We start from the raw sequence: 22,554 nt of genomic DNA on the forward strand, positions 1-22,554 counted from the left end.
CAGCAACCACCCACTCAGTCACCTTGCCCAAGGTGAATTTGAGACTGGGCGATAGTTGGCATATTGGCCGGGTCTAAAGATGTTTTTTTAAGAAGCGGTTTAATGACCGCCTCTTTCAGCGGGTCTGGGAAGGCTCCCTCACAGAGGGAAGCATTCACCCACCCTGCAGAATCCATCGCCCAGCCCTTCCCGACTCGCTTTTATTAGCCAGGATGGGCAAGGATCAAGGAGACAGGTGGTCAGTTTCACTCGTCCAAGCAGCCTGTCCACATCCTTGGAGGTAACAGATTGGAATTGATCCCATGTAACAGGCCTAGACAGAACACTAGCACTCTCCCGCCCCAGCCCTGCTCCCATGGTGGAGTCTACCTCCTTCTGAATCTGAGCGACTTTATCTGCAAAAAACTTTGCAAAAGCATTGCAGGAGATCTTGGGGTCCCTACCAGGCCCCGGTGACGAAGGTGGTTCCAATAGATTGAAAACCACCTGAAAGTCTCCTGCTGCTGTTTTCTGCAGATGCTATAGAGGCGGTGAAGAAGGTTCTCTTCACCGTGACCACTGCCACTTGGTAGGCTCGACGTTGAGCTCTAGCCTGTGTCTGGTCTGATTCAGAATGAGTTTTCCGCCACCGGCGCTCTAGCCGTCTCAACAATTGTTTCATCACCCTCAGCTCCGGGGAAAACCACGGGGCTGTCCGGGCTCCATGCAACCAGAGAGGGCGCTTTGGAGCCAGACAGTCAATAACCCTGGTTAACTCTGCATTCCAGCGGAGTAACTTAAGCCCTCTGGTTCAGTCAGTTGCAGCAGCATTGGTAGCAGTTAAGGAATATAATTCCTAGACCTGGGTGCATCAGGAGTTTGCTGGGGCTTCACTCCTTGCACTAAGAAGACGGGAAGGTAGGGAGGATACAATGGAGCCCCTTTGTGATCTTTGCCCTAAAATGAACACTTGAAACTAAATCGTAGACTTAGACTTCTGTATTGTAGTCTCTGTGGGTCTGAGCTAGTCTCAAGCTTGAAACAAGTTAAATTTATTTATGAAGTTTCTTTTTAAGGATATATGATCCTTGACATTAGAGAGAGATCATTTCAGTGGTTCCAATGAAGAGTATTTCACTCATCCTGGTTTAATGAATCGTGATCAAAAAATACTTTGTACCAAGTGCTTAGGTGAACTGAGAAAGTTAAGATTTATACTGCTCTACGATTCAGTACCAATAAAAGTGAAGACCCCCTTATGCAAAAACTTCCTTTTTATCCTACCTCCAGAGCCTTCAGCCGTTCCAGCAATAATTTTGTCTTTTCCTTTTCCTCTTCAGCGCTGCTGTTTTCATCCCTTGAATCTTTATCTAGTGACATGCAAATGTCTTCCACCGCTGTTTTAGGACTCTTGCTCTCGTGAGTAAAGGTTTCCTAAAAGATCAATGTATTTTTTCATCAGTAAAATGGTAAAAACAATACATAGAAAAAGCAATGTAATTATAATCTCACACGTACACACATTGTAGGCATCTTTCAAAGCTTTGTGGAAGTGTGACACCTAATATACATGGAATAACATCCTGCAGATATTTAAATATATACACAGTGTATACCCTGCAGTGAGACATTGCATTTTCCTGAAATATCATTTAAAATGACAGTACTCATTGTCCATTGTTTCTTTCCTTTCCAGAGCTTTCTATTACAACCACCACAACCAAAAACAATGGCCCTTTGTCCTCTCATCTTCTCTCCAATATAGTATTCAGAAACACAAAATAGAAGCTATCATCATCAAGATGTTAATTCCTCCCTCACCCCACTGTACAACCATAGCTGCCAGTTGCAGGAATAAATAAACTCACAATGTGAAAAGAAAACATTACACATTTATAATTCCTAAGGTCAAAGGTTATGTTTTAATCCTGCAGTTAGCCCATGAATGCATCGTGTTTTTTTGCTTTGCAAAGTAGCCAATGTGTTCTTTACCTCCCCACAATTGAATTAAGACCTTGCTCATGCTCGAGTTAGGTGGAAAATTTGCTTGGCTCACCTTTTAATGTGAATCTACTGAATTCACACTTTCTGAACCAACGTGCAAACCAAAACATGGTTACCCTTTGAAAATTAATACTTCTCATAATTCTGTGATACAGTTTTCTAGTTAAAATATGATTGCTTACAAAAATACACTTTTGGCTGAAGAGCAGGGTACAAATGCTCTAAATAAATAAATAAATATTTTTCAGATGCAAGTGCTGTAAACAACTGTGCCCACCCACTGGCTAAAGTCTCTTTGATCACATGGAGGCTTCTGCTTGTGGTAAATAGACAGGCAATTTTCGCTGATTCTTCTCCTCTACAGTCCTCTATACACCCCACAAGAAAAAATCAGTTGAGGATTGGTGGATTCTTTCAAATAGCATGGAAGGAGCTGCAGAGAAAAGGGAGAATCAGCTAAATCACTTTCTGATCCTTGAAGCCTCAACTGGATTAAAGAGCCTTCTGTCAGCAAAGGAACATAACTGGATACAGCCCAGTGTATTTAGGTTTCTAACTCCTTTTGTGTTATGATAGGTATTTCTGTTAGTTAAACCCTGTCATACAGATGCCTCCCATGTTTAGCCTATATACTGTGTTTCCTCCCAGAGGTACCAGCAGAGATATTAATAATTCCTATTCACAAAATATTTGTATATGCTTCGAGCCATACCAGCTTTGGAGTAAAATATTGGGGGAGGGGGGAGTGTTCAAAATTCTCAGAATCATACTGTCAGCGCTGCCCAAGGTCCCAGCTCACACAAGACCAACGCTGCTTCTTGCTCAAGTTTAAAAGTCTTTATTGAAGTTCAGTCTCATTTCCAGACGCGCAGCGCGCAACGCTACATCTATCCATCAGACCGTAGAAGTCCCATCTGAATCTCCTCCCCCCTGACACCAGCTTAAGATTCTAGCCTTACTCCACCTCTTCCTCTGTTCCTTCTTTCTCTGGGTCCTTCTGCTAGTCGGAGTCTCAGCCCTCCGAGATTCCTCTGACGCTGATTCTCCCGACTCCTCCCCCCCCCTCTTTCGGGCTTTAGGACCTGGCTCCCAATCCGGGTTTTCTGCTGTCCCGCGCTCCTCCACATTTGAACTTGGCGCGCGCGCGCAGCCTCCCACTTTCCTTCTGACCGTTACACTTGTGTCACTGCTCCCCCTTTCGGGGAGGCTAGCTGGACCTGGCCTTCCCTCCGTCTCCCCACTCCCCGATGGAGGAGAAGCTGGTCCTGACTCACGTGACTCTTCCCCCCACTGTGCTCTGGTGAGGGAACTGGCCCTACTCCTCCGCTACTCCTTTGGTACTCCCCTCTGGTTCCTTGTTTATGGATCGTCCCCTCTGGGATTCGCCTCGCCCTTACCATAGGCGCCCCCTCCTGGGAATCTTCAGATTCGTTGGAGAAGCTCATGGAATCTCTCGGTCCACTGTCATATTCCCCTACGCTCCCCTCTGATTCCTCTCCTCCGCTCTCTATTTGCTCTCTCCCCTGCTCTTCTGCTCCTGAGCCTCTGACACATATATATCCAGATATCTTTTGCACATGGTTAGAGCGCTGGGCTAGGACAGTGGTTCTCTTTTCTTTCCCTCTAGGCCACACTTTCAGAATAAAAAATTGCTCGTGCCATACCAAATTTTTTATTGGTAAGAAATATATTGGAAACAAAAATAAACAACTAGCAGTGTTTGATTTATAACACAGAACACAGCTACTTTATAATATGGCTGTGGGACATCCAGAAACTATAAAACAATGAAGTTACATAAGAATATGAATCATTCTCAAAATTTAATTATAAACGAGTCTGTTACATATGAGCCTTAAGTATGTATACAAGCTCAATGAGTTTGATTGCCCTTGAATCTTCCCAGCACACTTCCCATTTCTGCCTGCTACACCAGTGTAGTGCGCCACACCCTTTGAGAACCACAGGGCTAGGATCTGGAAGACCAGGGTTCAAATCCCCGATCAGCCAGGAAGCTCACCTGGGTGACTGTGGGCCAGTCACTATTTCTCAACCTAACCTACTTCACAAAATTGTTGCAAGGGTAAAATGGAGAGGGGGGGGAGAGCTGTGTAAACCACCTTGATCTCCTTGGAAGAAAGCTGAGATATAAATGTAATAATAAATATAATAAATAAACAACAATCCACGCTAGAAGCTGCATTATGCAGAAATGCTGATCTATACATAAACACTTTCCTTGTGTTCCTTTCACCTTGTGCGGTCATAGTATTCCAAAATACTCCCAGGCCTCTCACTTTTGATCATGAAAATGTTTGGAACACCACATGTCCAGCTCTTCTTACCCTTGCATCTTTTCCCCATCCCTCCCCTTCCACTAGCTTCCTTTGCTGTTCCTTTCTGTTGTGCAAGTTCTCGTCTACACATGCACTGAACAAGACTGCAGAATGGATTGTTGAGGGGCACACAGAAATGTTATTTTCCACCTGTGAGACCAAGGTGGTGCCTTCTACCACCCCAGGATTCTGCCCCATGTGTTTACCCAGCATAGCTGTCATCTCCCTGGATAAGGGCTTGCCTTCTTTGCTTATATGACCTAATGCCACGTACACTGGTAATTACATGGTATTACCATGCTTTTCACACTACCAAATCTCCAAAAGGATATTGTTATTCAGCACACAAACAAAGCTGTTAAGGAAGAAAACAACATGACTAAACATAGCTGCATGGTACTCTGAATTAGAGCTAATAATTAAAACTTGTCTGACAATCCATTTACTGTAAAGCAATTAAAATAAGCACATTCATTCAGGCATACATTAAAAAATAATAATCAAACAACAGTTCATAGTAAGTGCCATTCAAACACTGGCCACACTTTTTAGGTACAAGATAGAAAGCCAAAATGAATAAATGCTAGTGTCGGGCAAAAGTTCTCACAAAGACATTTCACTGAATTCATATGTTTTTCAAATGGTGGCATATACCATGACCCCAGAATTTTGCCAGAGAGTTGGGATAAAAGAGACTTATTTTCAAAGTGCATGGCAGATACGTATGACTTATGGTTTTATAGAAAGCAATCCTTAGACAAAGTATAATAAATAAATAAATAAATACTTCTAGGCCTTTTTTTTTGGCACGTAGCCCAAGTTAGCAGAGTTGAAAATTCACACTGAATGTCAACTAAATAAGAAATACATTGGGGGTGCATGTGGCACAAAAGTAATACTAGAAAAAGTTGATGCTGAACAATTTTATAGAAAACAAACAGAACAGAATGAAATAACAAATAAAGAAAGAGACACAGGTGAGCTGTGAGCTTTCAATGCCAATCACTTTTCTCAACAAATCAATAGAAGATGTGCAACTGTGTTCAATACACGTATGTGTAGATTAATTGCAATTTGCCAGTCCCATCATTACCACAATATAGGTCTGTGGCCTGACCAGGATATTCATTTTTCAAATTAAATCTGCAGTTGTACTAAAACAGCTAGTCTAATTTCTAATAAAACATGAATAGTATCAGGCTATAAGAGTATTGGTTAACTACTAATGGCTTTAAAAAGACATATAATATATGTGACATTGCTACTAGATTTCTCTGGAGCAGGATGAAGTTTCCACAGGGATAAATTTTGTAGGAGAACATATTGTCCAGCTGTATATAACTGGTCTCTCTGACAAAATCCTAATTAATAGGGGAGCCCATGGCCTTCACTGTGACATGTACTTCTGGCTCATCAATTAAAGACAAAACCATCTCAATGCACTGAAGACTATAACACATGGTGTAATGTAGTTTTTGATTTGACTTATGGCACACTTAGTAAAAAGGATTGGTCACCACTGAATTATTCTGATTATTAGCATTTGAATGTCAATCAAATAAGAGACTCTTAGTGTCAGCCTTTCATCTTAACCAAAGACAGCTTCTGAGACAGTTAATGTCACACTATTTAAGATGCTACACTAGTCAATGCCACTTAATCATGGCCATCTTGGAAATTTCCTCTTTAACATATTTGACAGGATTGTTACATTTAGAGTAATTGGAACTGTAATTCTGCCCCGATACCTTCTGTTGTTTTAGAAGTCCATGCCATTCTTAAGTCATATGGATAATCTACCATGCAGACCAAAGAAACAAAACAAAAAAGCAAAAGCAAACGTATTTATCAAAACAGGCCAAGGCCAAGTCATAAATTGTAAATTAGTGTAAAGCTCCAAGTTGCTGTTAAATTCTGAAATGTCACTATTTCAGGCCCAAATTGAAATAGTTCAGGGATTTCTTTTGACTGTTATAAACTCCAGAGCACTGATCTTCCTCCACCTAAGCCAAATATTATTTGGTCCTTTAATACTAAATTATAACATTATGATATTCCCATTTTCTGAAGAAAAGGATAATCACATTGAAAGGGGGGTATCACTCTTTCATTACAACGAGGAATATAGTTCTATGAACAACCTAATTTTGTAGAAGTTCTCATTGGTGTTCATTTGCAGTCACTATTTATTTACAAGATTTGCATGTCAATCTTTTAGAGTATAATACCCCCTTTCAAAGCAGCAAACAGGAATTCATAACAAATACAATAACCACCATTAACACAATCTCATTAAAACTGTCTTACACCCCCTTAAAACTGAGTAGCAGCACTTAATTATACCAACTGCAATTAATAAAAAAAGCACAATGAAATAGAAAGGTTCAAAGTTTTTTTCTTCGTGAAATATCCTCTACTGATAGCGTGAACAAAGATGAGGAAAGGGATTTAGGAAGAAACTAGATCAGGAATGGAAGTTTGTTACCGCATCACTGAATCATTTGAGCACCTGTAAGGGGCAACCTATTCCTGACAGACAACTGTGCAATGCATTTTCTGTATGTCTATTTTCAACTCTGCACAGATTTGCACATTTTAAAAGCTTGCCCTTCTTTATTAACTTACAACGCTTCATTATTCAGTACCAGATGGCTAAAATTTGTACCGTCCCTTTTCTATCACGGTGGAGGAGTAAGCAAGTTTATATTAAAAACTGAAAAGGTTTTCAGATGGGGGTACGACGCAATTGAATCAAGGCTATTTTAAAGGCCACTGCCAGCTGGTATCTAAATAGCTAAAAAGGACAAGAAGCATGTTTATTCTCTTCCACTGTGCGCTATCTTTTTATAAGGCCTACATGCTACTTTGTCCTAGTCCTAACCCTGTTAGCTCCTCAGCATCCACACACTTCCAATGCAGCTTAGCTTGAAGTGCCATAGTGGCACTTCAAACTGGACCATTGGTCCACCTAGCTTAGACTTGCCTGTACTGAATGGCAGTGACTTTCCAAGGTTTCAAGCTGGAGTCCTTTGCAGCTCTACCTTGAAACACCAGGGATTTATCTTGGGACCTTTTGCATATGCTCTACCACTGAGTAGTGTTCCTTCTCTAAGATCTTCACTCTTTCTGAACCTTTGAGCTAGGGTTGGTGGTGCACTGTCATCAATGGTTCATGCCTACGCCTGACTCCTTAACTTTCTCCTTTTCATAAAATCGTTGAATCACATCAGCAGTTGCTGGGGGGGGGGGGTCAGAGGGATTGGTGATCAAAAGGACATAACTTGATCTGAGATGATTAAGGAATGGCTGTGCCCTAGGAAAAACTAGTGGTGCATTCAGCAGCATCTTCAAAGGTGGGACTGTGGGATGGTTAATAGGGAAATTAAGAGAAGTTTAGGTCCAAAAATGATATATAAGAGAAAATAAAGTATATAGCCAAGGAAGTGAAGACAGATATGGGGAGAAAAAGAACTTAATGGTAAATGAAGGACATGTCAACAAAATACAAGGCAAAGGAATAATAAGGATTGAAAATAGGAGAGAAATGTAAGAAAAACAAAAGCATTGGAGTGAAGTATTGATTTTTAATAAGCAGCCTATGTAGGCATTGGGGTTATCAAGGGGGAAGAGTTTGTTGGGAGGCTGTAGCATGTTTCCACCTGGAGCCTGCTAATCTGATTGGAGTTATCTGTTCTCCTCTTCAGATACTTTAAAGCTTGGTTCTTGCCAGACGTGTAGGCCTTCTGGCATGAGCCAAAGGGCAAGAGCTATGGGGCTCTGGGGCTCTTTGCCTCGGCCTTGTTCCCGTTATGAGAAAGAGAAGCTGAGGCCGGTGCACTCCTCAGAAGGGACAGTGAAAATGAGTTATCTTATGAATACCACTAGGAGACAAGACATCAAAGACAATCTGTATCTTTTGTGGAACCTGTTGATCCACTCTCCAAAAGTAACATAGAAGTGATTTATTTCTCTTAGGGTGAAAAAGACTAAAAACTATGAAAGATCTTACTGGGATCACGCTGTTGCTCTGCATGAAGACACGCCTTTAAAGAGAGAATATGATGCTCAGCAACTCTTTTTCTGATAGTTTGAATCACTATGAGCTTGCATTGAATTGTGTAATAATTGTTTGAGGAATTTGTTTTATTTACATGCAAGTCTGTTTAAATATTATGTTGATTTACAGTGCCATTGCTGCTGTTATGAGCTGCTTTGAGCTCAACGTTTGTTGTTGGAAAAGTGGAAAAGAAGTAATAAAATCAAAATAAAATCACCAATCCTTTCAAAAGATCTTCTGAGGAATATCTTCTGTTATTGACTCATAAAAAGTTCATGAGGTTAGACGGAGTGTAGGGAGAAGAAATAATAAGAGCATATTCAAAAATCATGCTGTGAGAAAGTGGGGAGCGAAGACGAAACCCCAAAGCTGAAACACAACACAAAGTTCTTAGTAGCAAGCAAAGCCAGCAGACTGTCTGGTATTGTACCCCTGCGTGAAAAGCATGGGACTTCATTTTCTATGAAGGCTTACTCTATAGTTAGCTTTCTCTCTCATAGGATCCTGCCCATGATTTATTTGGTGGGTAGATGAGGAATGCATGAGATGAGTTGCCAGTGTGTCTGTAATAATCATGCTATTTCATTGTGAGGAATTCTCATATTGCTGTAAAGACAAAGCTCACATAGGTAATGTAGGGAACTGTCTTAGCCAGTGTGGTGTAGTGGTTAAGAGCAGTGGGCTCGTAAGCTGGTGAACTGGGTTTGATTTCCTCCTGCTCCACATGCAGCTGCTGGGTGACCTTGGGCCAGTCACACTTCTCTGAAGTCTCTCAGCCCCACTCACCTCACAGAGTGTTTGTTGTGAGGGAGGAAGGGAAAAGGAGATTGTTAGCCGCTTTGAGACTCCTTGGGGTAGTGATAAAGCGGGATATGAAATCCAAACTCTTCTTCTTACACTGAAATGTTGACCCATCTAGCTCAACACTGCCTACATCAGAGGTGAGTAACCTCAGGCCTTAGTAACAAATGGAGCCCTCTTGACCTAAGGATGGCTCTTAAGCCACATCTTCCCTGGCAACACCCCTCTCCCCAGGCTACCCCTCTCACTGGTCCTGCTCTGTGCCCTCATTTAGTAGCTTTGCCTGGCTGTAATGTCCATTGAACTGTGCTAATATCTCTTACTTGCCTGGGTGGATGCACATGTATAGAAACCTCTGTTTTGTGACTGGAATGTAAGATACTAAACAAAACCAAGAGCCACAGTTCTTGCACAATCCACATTTTGCCTTGGACCCCTGCCCACCACTGGCATGTGGCCGTCTGAAGGCTGCCCATGGGGGAATATGGCCCACAGGTTGAAAAATGTTCCCCAAACTTGGCAGACAATGACTGGCAGCGGCTTTCAGATTTTTAGACAGCAGTCTTTCCCAACTCTGCCAAGAGATGGAGAGGTGTGAATCAGCTCTACCCATGGAGCTATAGCTATTCCCATAATACACCTGGAGGCTTTAGCAGCTTGCTACTAATTCTCAAGTCTTATTTTATTCTCAGAATCATCTGTTTTGTTCCAAAGGTCTTATTGTCCTTAGGCATTGCTTAGATTAGTTTGTTATGGCCTTGTACAGATTTTTCAACCTGAGATATTCTGATATGCCTCCTGAATTTTTAGCATGTGGACTTTTAATCTCCCTTCTTACCTATTCCATATCAGGAACACTTGAAGTGAAGAAGTACATTTAATGCACTCCAATCCAAGCTATGCATTGGAACCTCTGGTGAATTTCAGGGCTGTCTTCAGTTCAGTTCTTTGCAGAGTATATGATGAGGAGGTTTCTGCACCCTCCATGCTTCTATTTTCTGAGTGAACTTAAAATTGTAACCTTTTCTCCTTATTAAAGGAAAACCTTTCAGACTGCTAACACTATTATCCAGGGCTAAATAGTATGTTGTTATTAAAATGCTAAACTAGATATGAGCACTAGCTAACTTGGAAAGAAAATCAGAATTCACAGTATAAAAGTCCACAGTATAAAAGTACTGATTTTACTTACCTATTCTGAAACCTGCATGTAGACACCACTGACTTCCTTTCACTATTATTATTACTATTCCCTTCACATTCTTATGGCAACAGAGCAGAACACAATATGTGTTTGCTTTAGACAACCTATCACAGATGCAAGAATAATGTTTTCTTGTATAGCTAACTGTTTTTGCTCAACACAAGCTGCTGAAAATTTGAAGCAAAAGAAAAGGATTTAGATAAATCAGAAGGTTTGAGAGAAACAGTCTAAATTGTTCACAGTTTAACATTACTGCTGTCAGGCAAGAACACATAAAACTCCTCTTTTTCATCTCTGCATTTGACTTACAAAGTATACACAGAGTGAGCAGTAAAATCTCCTAGATTAAACGCCTGTGATGGATAAGAGAACAAAGTGTTTTCTTTATGTCTCTAATATGAACCTACAACCAGTGGCATATCAATCTAAATCTACTTCACATTAGTCTTCACTCAAACCACTTCTAAATATTGCAGGGTATCATCCTTATTGAACAGCTCTGCAGAGCTACATTAATAAATTTTCTGATGATGCTTTTATTGCCTCTTCCATCCATCAGCAACATTTATTTCTGTTGAAAAACGTTCAGTCCTAAGAGGTACTTTGACTAAAAGGAAGCAACAGAGTAAAATGAAATATTTAGAAAAGTTCAATACTAATGTTAATTAAATCTGTTAAACAGGGAACAGCTCTTATTAATGCTGATAGTGAAGAACACTTCTCTAGATCACCCCTTCAAATGCAGCTATAATGAGCATTTACATGACCAATGGCCCCAGGAACAGTCTGTTTCCTAGTGCTGTCCTTTTTTCTGCAGGAGATAATTAATGGAAGTACCATCATTGTATTTTGTGCTTATGTAATTAGCAAAGAACTATTAAGACAACATGAAAACAGAAACAAAACAAAACACAATGGCCACCTAAATGAAGGCTCAGGCATGAGAGCATCATGTGTGCCATCAATAGCAGCAGTGATGAGGCCTGGTGCATGTCAGTGAATGATCACTAAGAGAAGGCATTCTGCAATGGAGTCAAAGCATTGTTTATCTGTAAAAAGACTTCAGAAGGAAGAAAACTACAGACAAAGCAACCTGGTAGGTCAACTGTGCTTTTTTTCTTCTAGAAGTTTGGTTCTCTAGTTTTGACTTCTTTCATTCAGCACAAAGTTTGGATTCCAATTTTATGCCAGTGCCATAACTCGTCATTTCTACTTTCAGGGCTGACTCTGCTCTGTTCCCTAAGCCAAACTCCTCTCTTCTGGAAAGACAGCCCGTTTGTGGGAGAGTCTGAAAGCCTGAGCATAAAATAATCTTCTTCTATTCTTCATCTACCATCCTGAGAACAGGCCTAGTAATTACACTGTGTTTGCTTCCTTTCTATTTCTTAAAACCATCAGCAACAAGTCAGAATAGTGGGTGGGAAACCTGAGCAAGATGTGCAACATTTTGGTGCTGCCTTTTCTGCTTCTGTTCACAAGAAGCAGAAAGAAGCAGGTTCTCCCAGGCTGATTAAGGAATCTATGGCCTTTTAAACTGGGGTCGGGAAGGGCGCTGGTTGGTTCTTTTCATTACTATGTTGTGCATTTTTGGTTTTTTTTATAATGTAAACTGCCCTATGATCCTCAGGTGAAGAACACTATTGATATTTAATAAATAAATAATTTCCTAACAATACTACTTACAGCCTCATTCACTTCCTAGTTACATACATTCTCCTTGCATATTTATGTGAAAAGATAAAACTATTATTTTATCTTCTATCCAACACCAGTCCTGATGCTTAAAATCAACTATAAATATGAAGCAGAGAGGTGCCAAATGAACAGCTTTTGTTTCCATGTGTTTTGCATATTAAATGTGAATATTTATTTAATTCAAAACTGAAAGCAAGCTCATTTACCTTTTTAAGCTTTAATTTTCACTTGAAGCTGCCTCATTTTTAATCAGAAAATTTTGCATACTGCATCAAACCTCTGCGAGCAGAGCCACTTTTCAAGTTCATAATGGAACATCAAAGACCCTGCCATGAATATATTTGCACAGACACCAATGAAGGTACCCTTTTTTCTATTCTGAGAGGTGTGAAATAATATTGTCTTTCTTTTCAAGATAGGGAAATAAGTTACAAAGAGGCAGAAATTGTATGGCTTGTCCAAGATCACAGGAGAGATATGCACTGGAACAAGGAATTGTTTGCACCAGAAAGAGCTTCGAAATGAAGTTGAAAACTATAGCTATGAAATCATAAGCAGTAGGTGCTAGGGGCGGGGGAGGAAACTAATGCTCAGTTGCTGCTCCCTCTATAGCTTTAGCTTTGCCTGAGAAGAATACTTCAGCAAAAGCACCTGATGTGCTGCCAAACATTTTCAGAAGCAAAACTTTAATTCCAGTTTTCAAAGCTTAGCTTCTATACTTAGTGGCCTAGTTAAGCTTAACTATGATTTAAAAATGAATGCACAACTTACTAGTGCAGCAAGCTAACATCACAACCACTATGCTCCTCCCTTGCTTCCCCCGCACTGCCAGAACTTAAGCCATTACCTGAATCTGAACCTGGACACCTGTGTTGCTTTTCTCCTAAGAACCATGAGCTGTTACTAACGTTTGTTATTTGCTTAACACTTCTGGTTCCTTTGGTGGAAACAAAACCATGCCCATTTTCAGATATGAAGTTAAGCCATGTAAGGAGTGGGGGAAGAATGAAGCAACCCTGATTTTAGTCCCATGGACCAGGATGCTGCACATTCACCTTGAAACCATGGCTTGGCTCCTTGCAATGTGGCAGCGAAAGAAGCAGGGGAGAGTGATTTTAAGCCTCATGCACCATGCTGCATGCTCATCTATAAATGCTTAACTCTAACGTAAGTGACACATGGACTAGCCCAGTCTTAAGGATAGAAGTAACATAGACTGCACAAGACTATGTGCCACTGGCATGTTGCCACTGAGCAGTGGTTGTGAAGAGCCTATGTGTATATTACTTGTCTTTTCATGTAGCAGATGCAATGGTGCTTTGCCTTCAGGAACGCATTACAGTCAGTGACATCTGCTTAATCTCTCCATATTCAGGTAACTTTGCTCTTAGTTACAGTGCTATACAAAGTCAATCCAGGAGTAACTGAGCGTTATATTATTTGCACCCATGATTCAAAAATTAATGTATATGGCAAAAGCGTAGTTTATAAACTTATGTAGTTACCACAAGCAAGTCCTCAAAACTTCCTATTTTTAAAGAAGAACTCTTGACAAGGCCTCACAGAACAATGGTAACACATGCATGTTTCTGTGTACATCTGATTACTATTCCACTGACATGACTACCGTGCAACATTTAAAGTTCATTAGCAGCAATATTTATTCTGGAGTCAGGGATATTGATATTGTAATAAGAACTCAGTTTTATATATCCCAGAACAATAATTAGGTTTGAGAAGCAAAAAACAAATATGCAGCTGGTGGTCAATAGATCAAAAGTGTTTATTGCAAAGAAGTACCTTTTATGACTACTCAAATACTAATTTGAACAGGCTGCACACAGTAAAACTAACTTAGCATGGTGTGAGGTAATATAGAATAGTTTCATCAGCTCTTACTGAGAGCCATATTCAAAATGAACACCCTGCGTTTCCTCATTTCTTCCTATAACACTTGATCAAAAACAAATTGGAAAACTGGTCATCATAATTTAACTTAGAGGTGCATTTTACTAATGTCCTTCATTATGGCACTGATAAGAAACATTATGCAACTTCTAGAAGGCAGCACTGACACTTAATTAAAATGACAGTACAATCCTAGGATCCTGCAAACAGCCTTCCAGGAGCTACAGAAGATAGCAGATCTCTTTCACTGTGAGCCGAGAGGGAGGTCCACCTTTGGCCACCTTCTTATAGCATCAACTGTTACTGCTGAAGGTAACAGAAATGATCTTGCTGTGAATCAGGAAATACATGCTGCTGAGGATGCTTAAGGGCTTTTGTAAAAAAAAAAAAAAAAATGTCGTATGGCACCATGAACATGGTTTACTATGGAAAGGTGGCATACAAATAAATGATGATTATGATTATCGGCTGAAATATACACCACTATTGCTTCTCCACTGGTGTTATGATGAAGGGCAACAAGGGAGCATTCCCGGCTTTCTGCATACTTTCTTATACATACTTCTGCACATATGACTATTTATACATCCACTTGTGTGCACATGGTCCATATAAACACTTGCAAACTACACACTATCTATTTGCATATACATACATACATACTAGAACTAGTGTTCTCTACACATATGCATAATCAACATGCTTAAGGTAAAGGTAAAGGGACCCCTGACTATTAGGTCCAGTCATGCCTGACTCTGGGGTTGCGGCGCTCATCTCGCTTTATTGGCCGAGGGAGCCGGCGTACAGCTTCCGGGTCATGTGGCCAGCATGACTAAGCCGCTTCTGGCGAACCAGAGCAGCGCACGGAAACGCCGTTTACCTTTCCGCTGGAGCGGTACCTATTTATCTACTTGCACTTTGACATGCTTTCAAACTGCTAGGTTGGCAGGAGCAGGGACCGAGCAACGGGAGCTCACCCCGTCATGGGGATTAGAACTGCCGACCTTCTGATCGGCAAGTCCTAGGTTTTGTGGTTTAACCCACAGCGCCACCCGCGTCTGAGTAATCAACATGCTTACTCATACCCATAAAATGCAAACCTGCTTTGGATGGTGGTGTACTATCTTTGAAACAGCAAGTCTGTAGTCTGGGAGTGCTACTGTTTGTTGCTAGAGGCTCAGGTGACTAGGAATACTTTTTGTCTGCTTCAGCTGGCAAGATAGCTGTGGCAATTTCTGGACCAGGGTAGCCTGGCCATTGTTGTCTATGCACAGGTAACCTCCAAATCAGTATACTGCTTGTTCTGGTGAACAATTTGGCCACCAAATTTTGCACCAGCTGAAATTTCTGAACCATTTTCAGAAGCCGCCCCCTGTATAAATTACATGCATATGCCGCAAGCCCCACATCCCCAGGAGCATCTGCATGCATGCACTTCACACACAGAGATATTAATAAACTTAAATACATGTCCATGTGAAAGCGATGAAGAGTTCTTCACAGCTACCTCCTGTCTTTGCCCAGCCGTCACGTTAATTCCCCTCTGTCTCCATGCATACTTTCCCCATCTGTCTGCCTTCCTTTCCCTCTTTCTCTCTCTATTCTGCACATGTCGAAATTGCCTTTCCCTTTTCTTGTCATGCAGTCTCAAAAAATCATGACTTCTGATAGCTCTGAGAAACAGCCTTTCAGAGAGGTAACAGTTCTAAGCGTCACTTTTAATCACCTCTTTCTCGGCTGTATTTTAATACACTTCTGTGGTTCCCAAGGCCAACACCTTGCCGCTTTCTCACTTAGTTCACACTTCATGGCTAGTCTTCATAAAGGGTACTTTCTGCGTCAAATATATTTTTGACAAACATCTGAAGATGAAACTTTGTATCAAAGCCTAAATCATCTGCCTCCAACCCCCCACACATTATATTATCCAATTATTATATCAGTTACCATAAGCGGACAATTGAGCTTACTGATATCAGTATTACCTGATAAGCTTTTATTACAGTAACAGGTTTTTCGCTGTTTGCCTCTGGTGATCCTTGACGTTGCAGTAGATTTCTCACCGTTTCTTCCATTCTATGGACAAGGGGTGGGGGAGAAGGGATAGAATTTGTAATAAATAATCTCATTGTAGAGGGATCATTTAAAGTACTGTTTTTCAGTCAAAGGAAGAACATATTGTTTCATGTCTGTGAATGTACATATGCAGGCACATATCATGCAAAATATGAAACAAATACAGCATTTTTCTTTATTTTTATCATCAATATGCTTCACCCCCTATCCAACAGTGGTGCCCACTAATGGAAAGCAGCTCCAGACCATTGGGAGATCTTCAAGAACCTGGTGGGAAGCAGCATGGGGCTACTCAGAGGGAAGGGAATAGTGTCAAAAAGTAACCACCCTCCCTTCTTCAAAAGCTCAATCATGAGTGCAAGGACACCAGACGGATTCCACCTGAAGTTATGAGCCGTGGGATGTACAGTGGTACCTCGGGTTACATAAGCTTCAGGTTACATACACTTCAGGTTACAGACTCCGCTAACCCAGAAATAGGACCTCAGGTTAAGAACTTTGCTTCAGGATGAGAACAGAAATCGTGCTCCAGCAGGGCGGCAGGCCCCATTAGCTAAAGTAGTGCTTCAAGTTAAGAACAGTTTCAGGTTAAGAATGGATCTCCGGAACGAATTAAGTACTTAACCCGAGGTACCACTGTAGTTCTTTTGTACAACCAATCACCTCGCTCAAGTTGAGAAACATATTAAAAAATAGAAAGCCATAATTATAGTAGATGTTCTATGAAGGGTGTAGTGGGACAGAGGTGCTCACTTGACCTCCTAGTGAAGAATCACTATTATCTACCGGGGGGGCAGGGGCAAGGCAAATGCAGCTGCACTCTGGCTATCCTGCTGGTGTACATGCAACATGCCGCCCTCCCCACTGCCTCACCTGTCCCCTCTTCCACCCACTGAGCAGCAACTCACCCACCAGGAGGTTAGGTAAATGCCTCCACCCCACCCACTAATGCAAAATTATTATTTATAAAAGATTCTGGTAGTTTCAGGGGCATTTTTGTGGCAAAGCATAAAACGATGCTCCTAAATGCTCAATACTCCTGAGTATCCCTATCATACAGGGCCAGTGCCATCTATCATTAGGACAACAAAGTTTTTTTCACTTTGACTCCATAAACACAAATAAGCACTGGCGAGCTGAACAAGGCTCTGAATTGAGGGTTCCTGGTTGAAACCCGATGCTCTGTTCAGTACTCTACTTGTACTCTGGCTGCCAATACAGAGAACAGAATCAAAAAGTTGAGAGGGAACCCAAGGCTCATCTGGTCCAACTCCCTGCAATGCAGGAATCACAGCCAAATAAGCCCTGGCAGATGGGAGTCCAACATCTGTTAAAAAAACCTCCACTAAAGGAGTGTCCACCATCTTCCACTGTCAAACATCTCTTACTTTCAGAAAGTTTTTCCTAATGTTTAGTCACAATCTCCTTTGAAATAGAATTTGAAGGGTTTTTTCAAGTGACAAAAACCTTGGAATCACATTGCTGGGTCAGACCAGGGTCCATTCGTGTCCTCAGAACCTATCAAATCTACACTTCAGGTAAGACCAATCACCCTTTCCATTCTAGAGACAGAAGAGTTCTGCTGCTCATAAGTAGCACACTAAAGTAATGGCCTTCCACTGCTTATTTCCAGCATGCAATATTCTTTGGGAATTTAGGCCTCATCTATCATACCAGTTAGAATTAAATATAGTTACTTTTGATAACATTTGAATTTGTTTAGTGCTTTACATTAAATTGACATTTATCCTGCTCCCCATTGCAAGAAATTCATTCTAATCAGATGTCCAGTGGAAATTGTTATTTTTAGTATAATCATTATTTACGATATGCATACTTTTCATCCGCCCGAATGCAGCTAGTACAGTTACACCATCTGTTGACCAAATGTGAACAAAAATAAACCAAGTATCATCTTCAGTTCAGACAGGAGAACAGTTTCTCAGCAGCAGATTGGAATCATTTGTGTTTTATATCTTGACTTTATTCAGAGCCCTTTCTCATTCCAAATCTTTTTCTTCCCTAATATACCCTCCATAAAATAAAATAAAATAAAATACCATGGAGCATACTTCTGCATGTGACTTCACAAACTTGTATTAAAACGTAATTATATGCTGATTTTCCAATAGCACAGTAATACTATTGTAGAGGCTTAAAAGGCACATTAAAACAAGAGTCAGTTCAAACATGGTAGCACCTTAACCTTATCAAGCTTGTAGCTGACTGAGGCAAAGCCCCTCTTAACTACTGTGTTTTGTTTTTTATGAAGAAAACTTTGACTCTTGGAAACTTACGGGAGTTAAACAGTGAAAGGGTTTATTTTTGTAAAACTAAGGATGTGTCAGAAGATAAAATTATTTCAGTAAACTTATTTATATTAAATTCAGTGGACATTATAGGCTTTGAAACAAGATGATAAACTGCACAGCTTCTTTTCACTTCAGTTCCTTAAACTTATTGGTGTCACATCTTAATACTTTGGTTCTTAAACAAGGTGGTGATTTCTGTTAGTTTCCAATCCTTCTATAAATCACAATCCTGAGGCTCCTCTAATAATATAACAGGATCCAGGGGATTACCACACCCCTCCTAACTGGTTGGGGATTCTGCTTTTTCCAGAAACTCACTCCCCTTCTGACTGAAATGAGGCCCAAGTAAGAGTGTTTCCTCACACTTCCACTTTTCCTGTCTCCAGTTCAGCTTCCTACTTTTCTCTTGTCTGAATACTCTTAAAAGACACCAATCACTGTCTTTGAATCTCTACATGGTTTCCTCAAGAGTGGGTTTTACACACATAGCTCAGGAGCTATGCTCCTGACCAGAACCAAACCCTCCAGATGCCTTTCCTTTTTCCCTCCAAAAGTGCTGTCTCCACCTGCCTTTGGCTAGCTGTATCCACAGCCAATCAGAGAGAAGCCCCAGCCCAGCCCCCTGGTGGAATTCCACTGCACTGCGCCAACAAATTCTGGCCCAGCTGAGCTTTCTGTCACACTGACATGGCTAATGCTATCATGAGGACAAGGAAGCAGCCGCCAAGGGTACAGACTGAGGGGCACAGTAATGACCTTTGATGGGCACAGCTTTATACAGATTAGTTTTTGTTATAAAGTTCTGATATTTTGCTTTTTTATGAAGAAATTTATTATTTTTGAAGTACAATGAAGGTTCTATTACTTATTCTTGCAATTTACAATAATTTTAGCAGTTTGAAGTTTTGTGTTTTTCATTTTTTCTGCCAGATATTTGCTTTTGAAAACTGAAGTTACCAATTTCCTCTTTTTTTTTCGGGGGGGGGGGGTGCATGTACAAGTAGTTAGGCTTGCCTAGAGTGCAAAATACCCTGGCACCAGTACTACTGGCGAGACAGTATTTATTTGAACTGGCAAATCCAAACGGAAGCTGTTCCGACAAACAGAGGTATGGAATTAGCTCCAAAAAGTGCTGGTGCCATTATGTAAGTATGCATAGCATTCACATGAATCATACCTTCATGTAAGTACAGCCTGGCTGCAAACCCATTGGTGGCCCCACAAATTTCAGTGTTGTTGTTTTTTTTAAGATATTTATTAAAATTTTCCATTGTAATACATTAAAAAAATCAAAAATCAAAAAACAAAAAAGTTTAAAAACACATAGAATTCACAATCCTTATTTTCAATAACATATTTCCCTGACTTCCCCACACCTCCCCCTCTTGTATTCCAATTCAAATTGTTGGTTCAACAAGTTCTTATCCCTAATTTTTAACCTTTTTATATTTAGTTCATTTTAAAAAACCAATTTTGCCTTATAAACATCAATAGTTATACATCAGTGCTTATTCTTAAAACCTTTTTCTAAAGTCGGCCTAAATTCCCTTCCACGATTTCCTCAATTCTCATACAAATAACAAAACAAAGTAAAAGCAAAACAGATTATAATTATACACCCTTTGGATTCCCAAACTCCACCCCCCCCCACAAATTTCAGTGTTGGAGCCACCAACATCTATACAACATTTTATGTAGACATGAAGTTTCCTTTACTGCCTTCTATTGCAGTGTAACATTTTCATTAATAGAAGTCAAGGATTGAGAAACTGGGATCTCTATCTATTGTCAGACTCCCAATTAGCTAGTCATCAGGGATGATGGCAAATGTAGTCCAGCAATATCTAGAAGGCCACAGGTTTCTCATCCCTGATTCAAGTGATAGCAGAAACATAGGTCATACAATCACAGAACAGTAGAGTTGGAAAAGGTCCCAAGGGTGATATAGTCTAACCCCCTTCAATGCAGATATCCACGTACAAATAATAAACACCAGTGCTTATCTCTATTTTAACTGGCTGATTTTAACTATGTGTCTTGATTTTAGTGATTGCATGATGCATCTAAACTTGTTTTAATTTGAAATTGCATTTGCAATAAAGAGCAGGTAGTAATTGTTTTAGGTTATTATAAACTCTTGAATCAATATTCTAGATTGAAGCCAAGAACCCATTTGTAAAACACCAAGTTAAATAAGTGTATGGCACTAACTCTCAGAACAGTATTGCATGTTACAAGTTTTTGGCAACAGAAAATTGTGAGTTTTGCTCACTATTACAAAAACAACCACAACACCTCAGAAACTCATTTTCTTTAATGTCTTTTCAGAGATCGATTGTAGCCTCAAACTAGACTGCTCTTTGTTGAATGTACAGATCAGATCCCACCTTATGGCAAAACAACAATTTCTAGAGACAGTGTGAAAAACTAATCCAGCTATTAGGAAGTGTTGTTATAACAGAAAACTAAATGTGGGCTTTGTTGTAGTTATTTTTATTGAAAGCATCTGTAGAGGTTGGCTTATCTATAATGCTGATTCAGCAATGCAGAAAGATATTACTTTAAATGCTGTAAGATGTTGTGCTCATTTGGGCAGACATGCACATAGGGTATGGACAAAAAGTAAAGCATTCAATTTTTTTACAAATTTTATTGGGAGAAACTGGATCAGACTATTCATCCATCTAACTCAGAATTGTCTACTCTGACTGGCAGCGGGACTCCTGTGTTAAAGAAGAAGAAGAAGAAGAAGAAGAAGAAGAAGAAGAAGAAGAAGAAGAGTAGTAGTAGTAGTAGTAGTAGTAGTAGTAGTTTGGATTTGATATCCTGCTTTATCACTACCTGAAGGAGTCTCAAAGCGCCTAACATTCTCCTCCTTTCCTCCCCCACAACAAATACTCTGTGAGGTGAGTGGAGCTGAGAGACTTCAGAGAAGTGTGACTAGCCCAAGGTCACCCAGCAGCTGCATGTGGAGGAGCGGAGAGACGCGGAACTGGTTCCCCAGATTACGAGTCCACCGCTCTTAACCACTACACCACACTGGCTATAAAGGTCTTTTATATTACCTGTTACTGGGTACTTCTAAGAAAAGATGCCAAGGATGTACTCTACCACTAAGCTACAGTCCCATCACTGCAGGAGATGTTCCTTCAGATCATCCTCTGGAGACCCTGGAGGTGGTGTAAAATTTAGGCTTTCTTAGGGTTTTGTCCACAGTGTATGATTTCACAAATGTAATTACTGAAACCTGAGGATTCTGGTTCAATAGGCATCCCCCAAACTCCTACAATAGCACTGGTACATTCAAGTCTGCAAAAGAACATTTTAGTAATATCCACAAGTAACAAAGCAGAATAAACATAAAACCAGAATTAAAGCAGGTTGTAGTGCTGCCATAGGACATACAATGAAGGGTAATGGAAGTAGTGCAGAAAGAACTAAATAAAGTGATCAGGTAGAAGAAAAGTAGAACAGAATGCAATTAGCACTCATTCGAACTTGGATCATCCTCACAAATTGGTATTATTCATAGACCATGAAGTGCCAAGACAGTCCTTAGAACATGTACAACGTACTGCCTTTAAAAAGGAAAAAAAAATTCTTATATGTTTACCCATCTGTTCAAAACTTAAACACGTTAAACAAATCTATATAGAAAGCTGTCACAGAAATCAATTCAAATATCAAATCAGTGGCAAAACTATATTGTGGTCATATATGGACGAGGGTATAAGAATGAGTGTTTTCTGAACTGGGCCAAGTTTTGTCAATGGCAGACAGACAAACAGGCTTCAGGATCTGTTCTCTATCCCCCCCCCCTATTGATATTTCTTTCCTTTTAAATAGAAGAATTTCAAAGTACTTCCAAAATACAGGATAAATTCTCCTTTAGTGAGACATTCAGACAACCAAAGGCAATAGAAGTGGTACATGTAGCTGATGACAGATTTGCCCTCAATTAATCTCTATGGCACCCCTGTGAATAGTAGTATAAAAGAACATCTTTAATTCACACATATTACCAGGAAGTTCATTGTGAATTATTGAATTTTGCAAATTAGTAATGTGAGCAAACACAATAAAAGAGGCAAGGATGATCCATCACTAATTCTACTTTGTTCATTTATCTGACAAATGTAATTTGACCATAGTTAATTACTACTATGGTTTGTAAACTTGCAA

At 40.2% G+C, this 22,554-nt stretch overlaps 1 protein-coding gene across 8 annotated transcripts in view; it reads right to left on the minus strand.

Moving 5' to 3' along the window:
* NCKAP5 (NCK associated protein 5) overlaps positions 1 to 22,554 on the minus strand; it is a 558,169-nt gene that overhangs the window by 190,918 nt on the left and 344,697 nt on the right. For 6 of the 8 annotated variants that reach the window (XM_053405165.1, XM_053405156.1, XM_053405178.1 and 3 more), the window contains 2 exons: positions 15,970 to 16,060; positions 1,264 to 1,413 (listed from right to left, as the gene is read on the minus strand). In XM_053405165.1, the coding sequence (XP_053261140.1) occupies positions 1,264 to 1,413; positions 15,970 to 16,060 (241 nt within the window). Of the gene's footprint in view, positions 1 to 1,263; positions 1,414 to 15,969; positions 16,061 to 17,897; positions 17,937 to 18,735; positions 18,914 to 22,554 lie in introns of those variants that run through there. The other 2 variants (XM_053405186.1, XM_053405196.1) reach the window with 2 other exon arrangements.

The sequence above is a fragment of the Podarcis raffonei genome, chromosome 1, assembly GCF_027172205.1.
Source record: "Podarcis raffonei isolate rPodRaf1 chromosome 1, rPodRaf1.pri, whole genome shotgun sequence".
Classification (NCBI taxonomy): domain Eukaryota; kingdom Metazoa; phylum Chordata; class Lepidosauria; order Squamata; family Lacertidae; genus Podarcis; species Podarcis raffonei.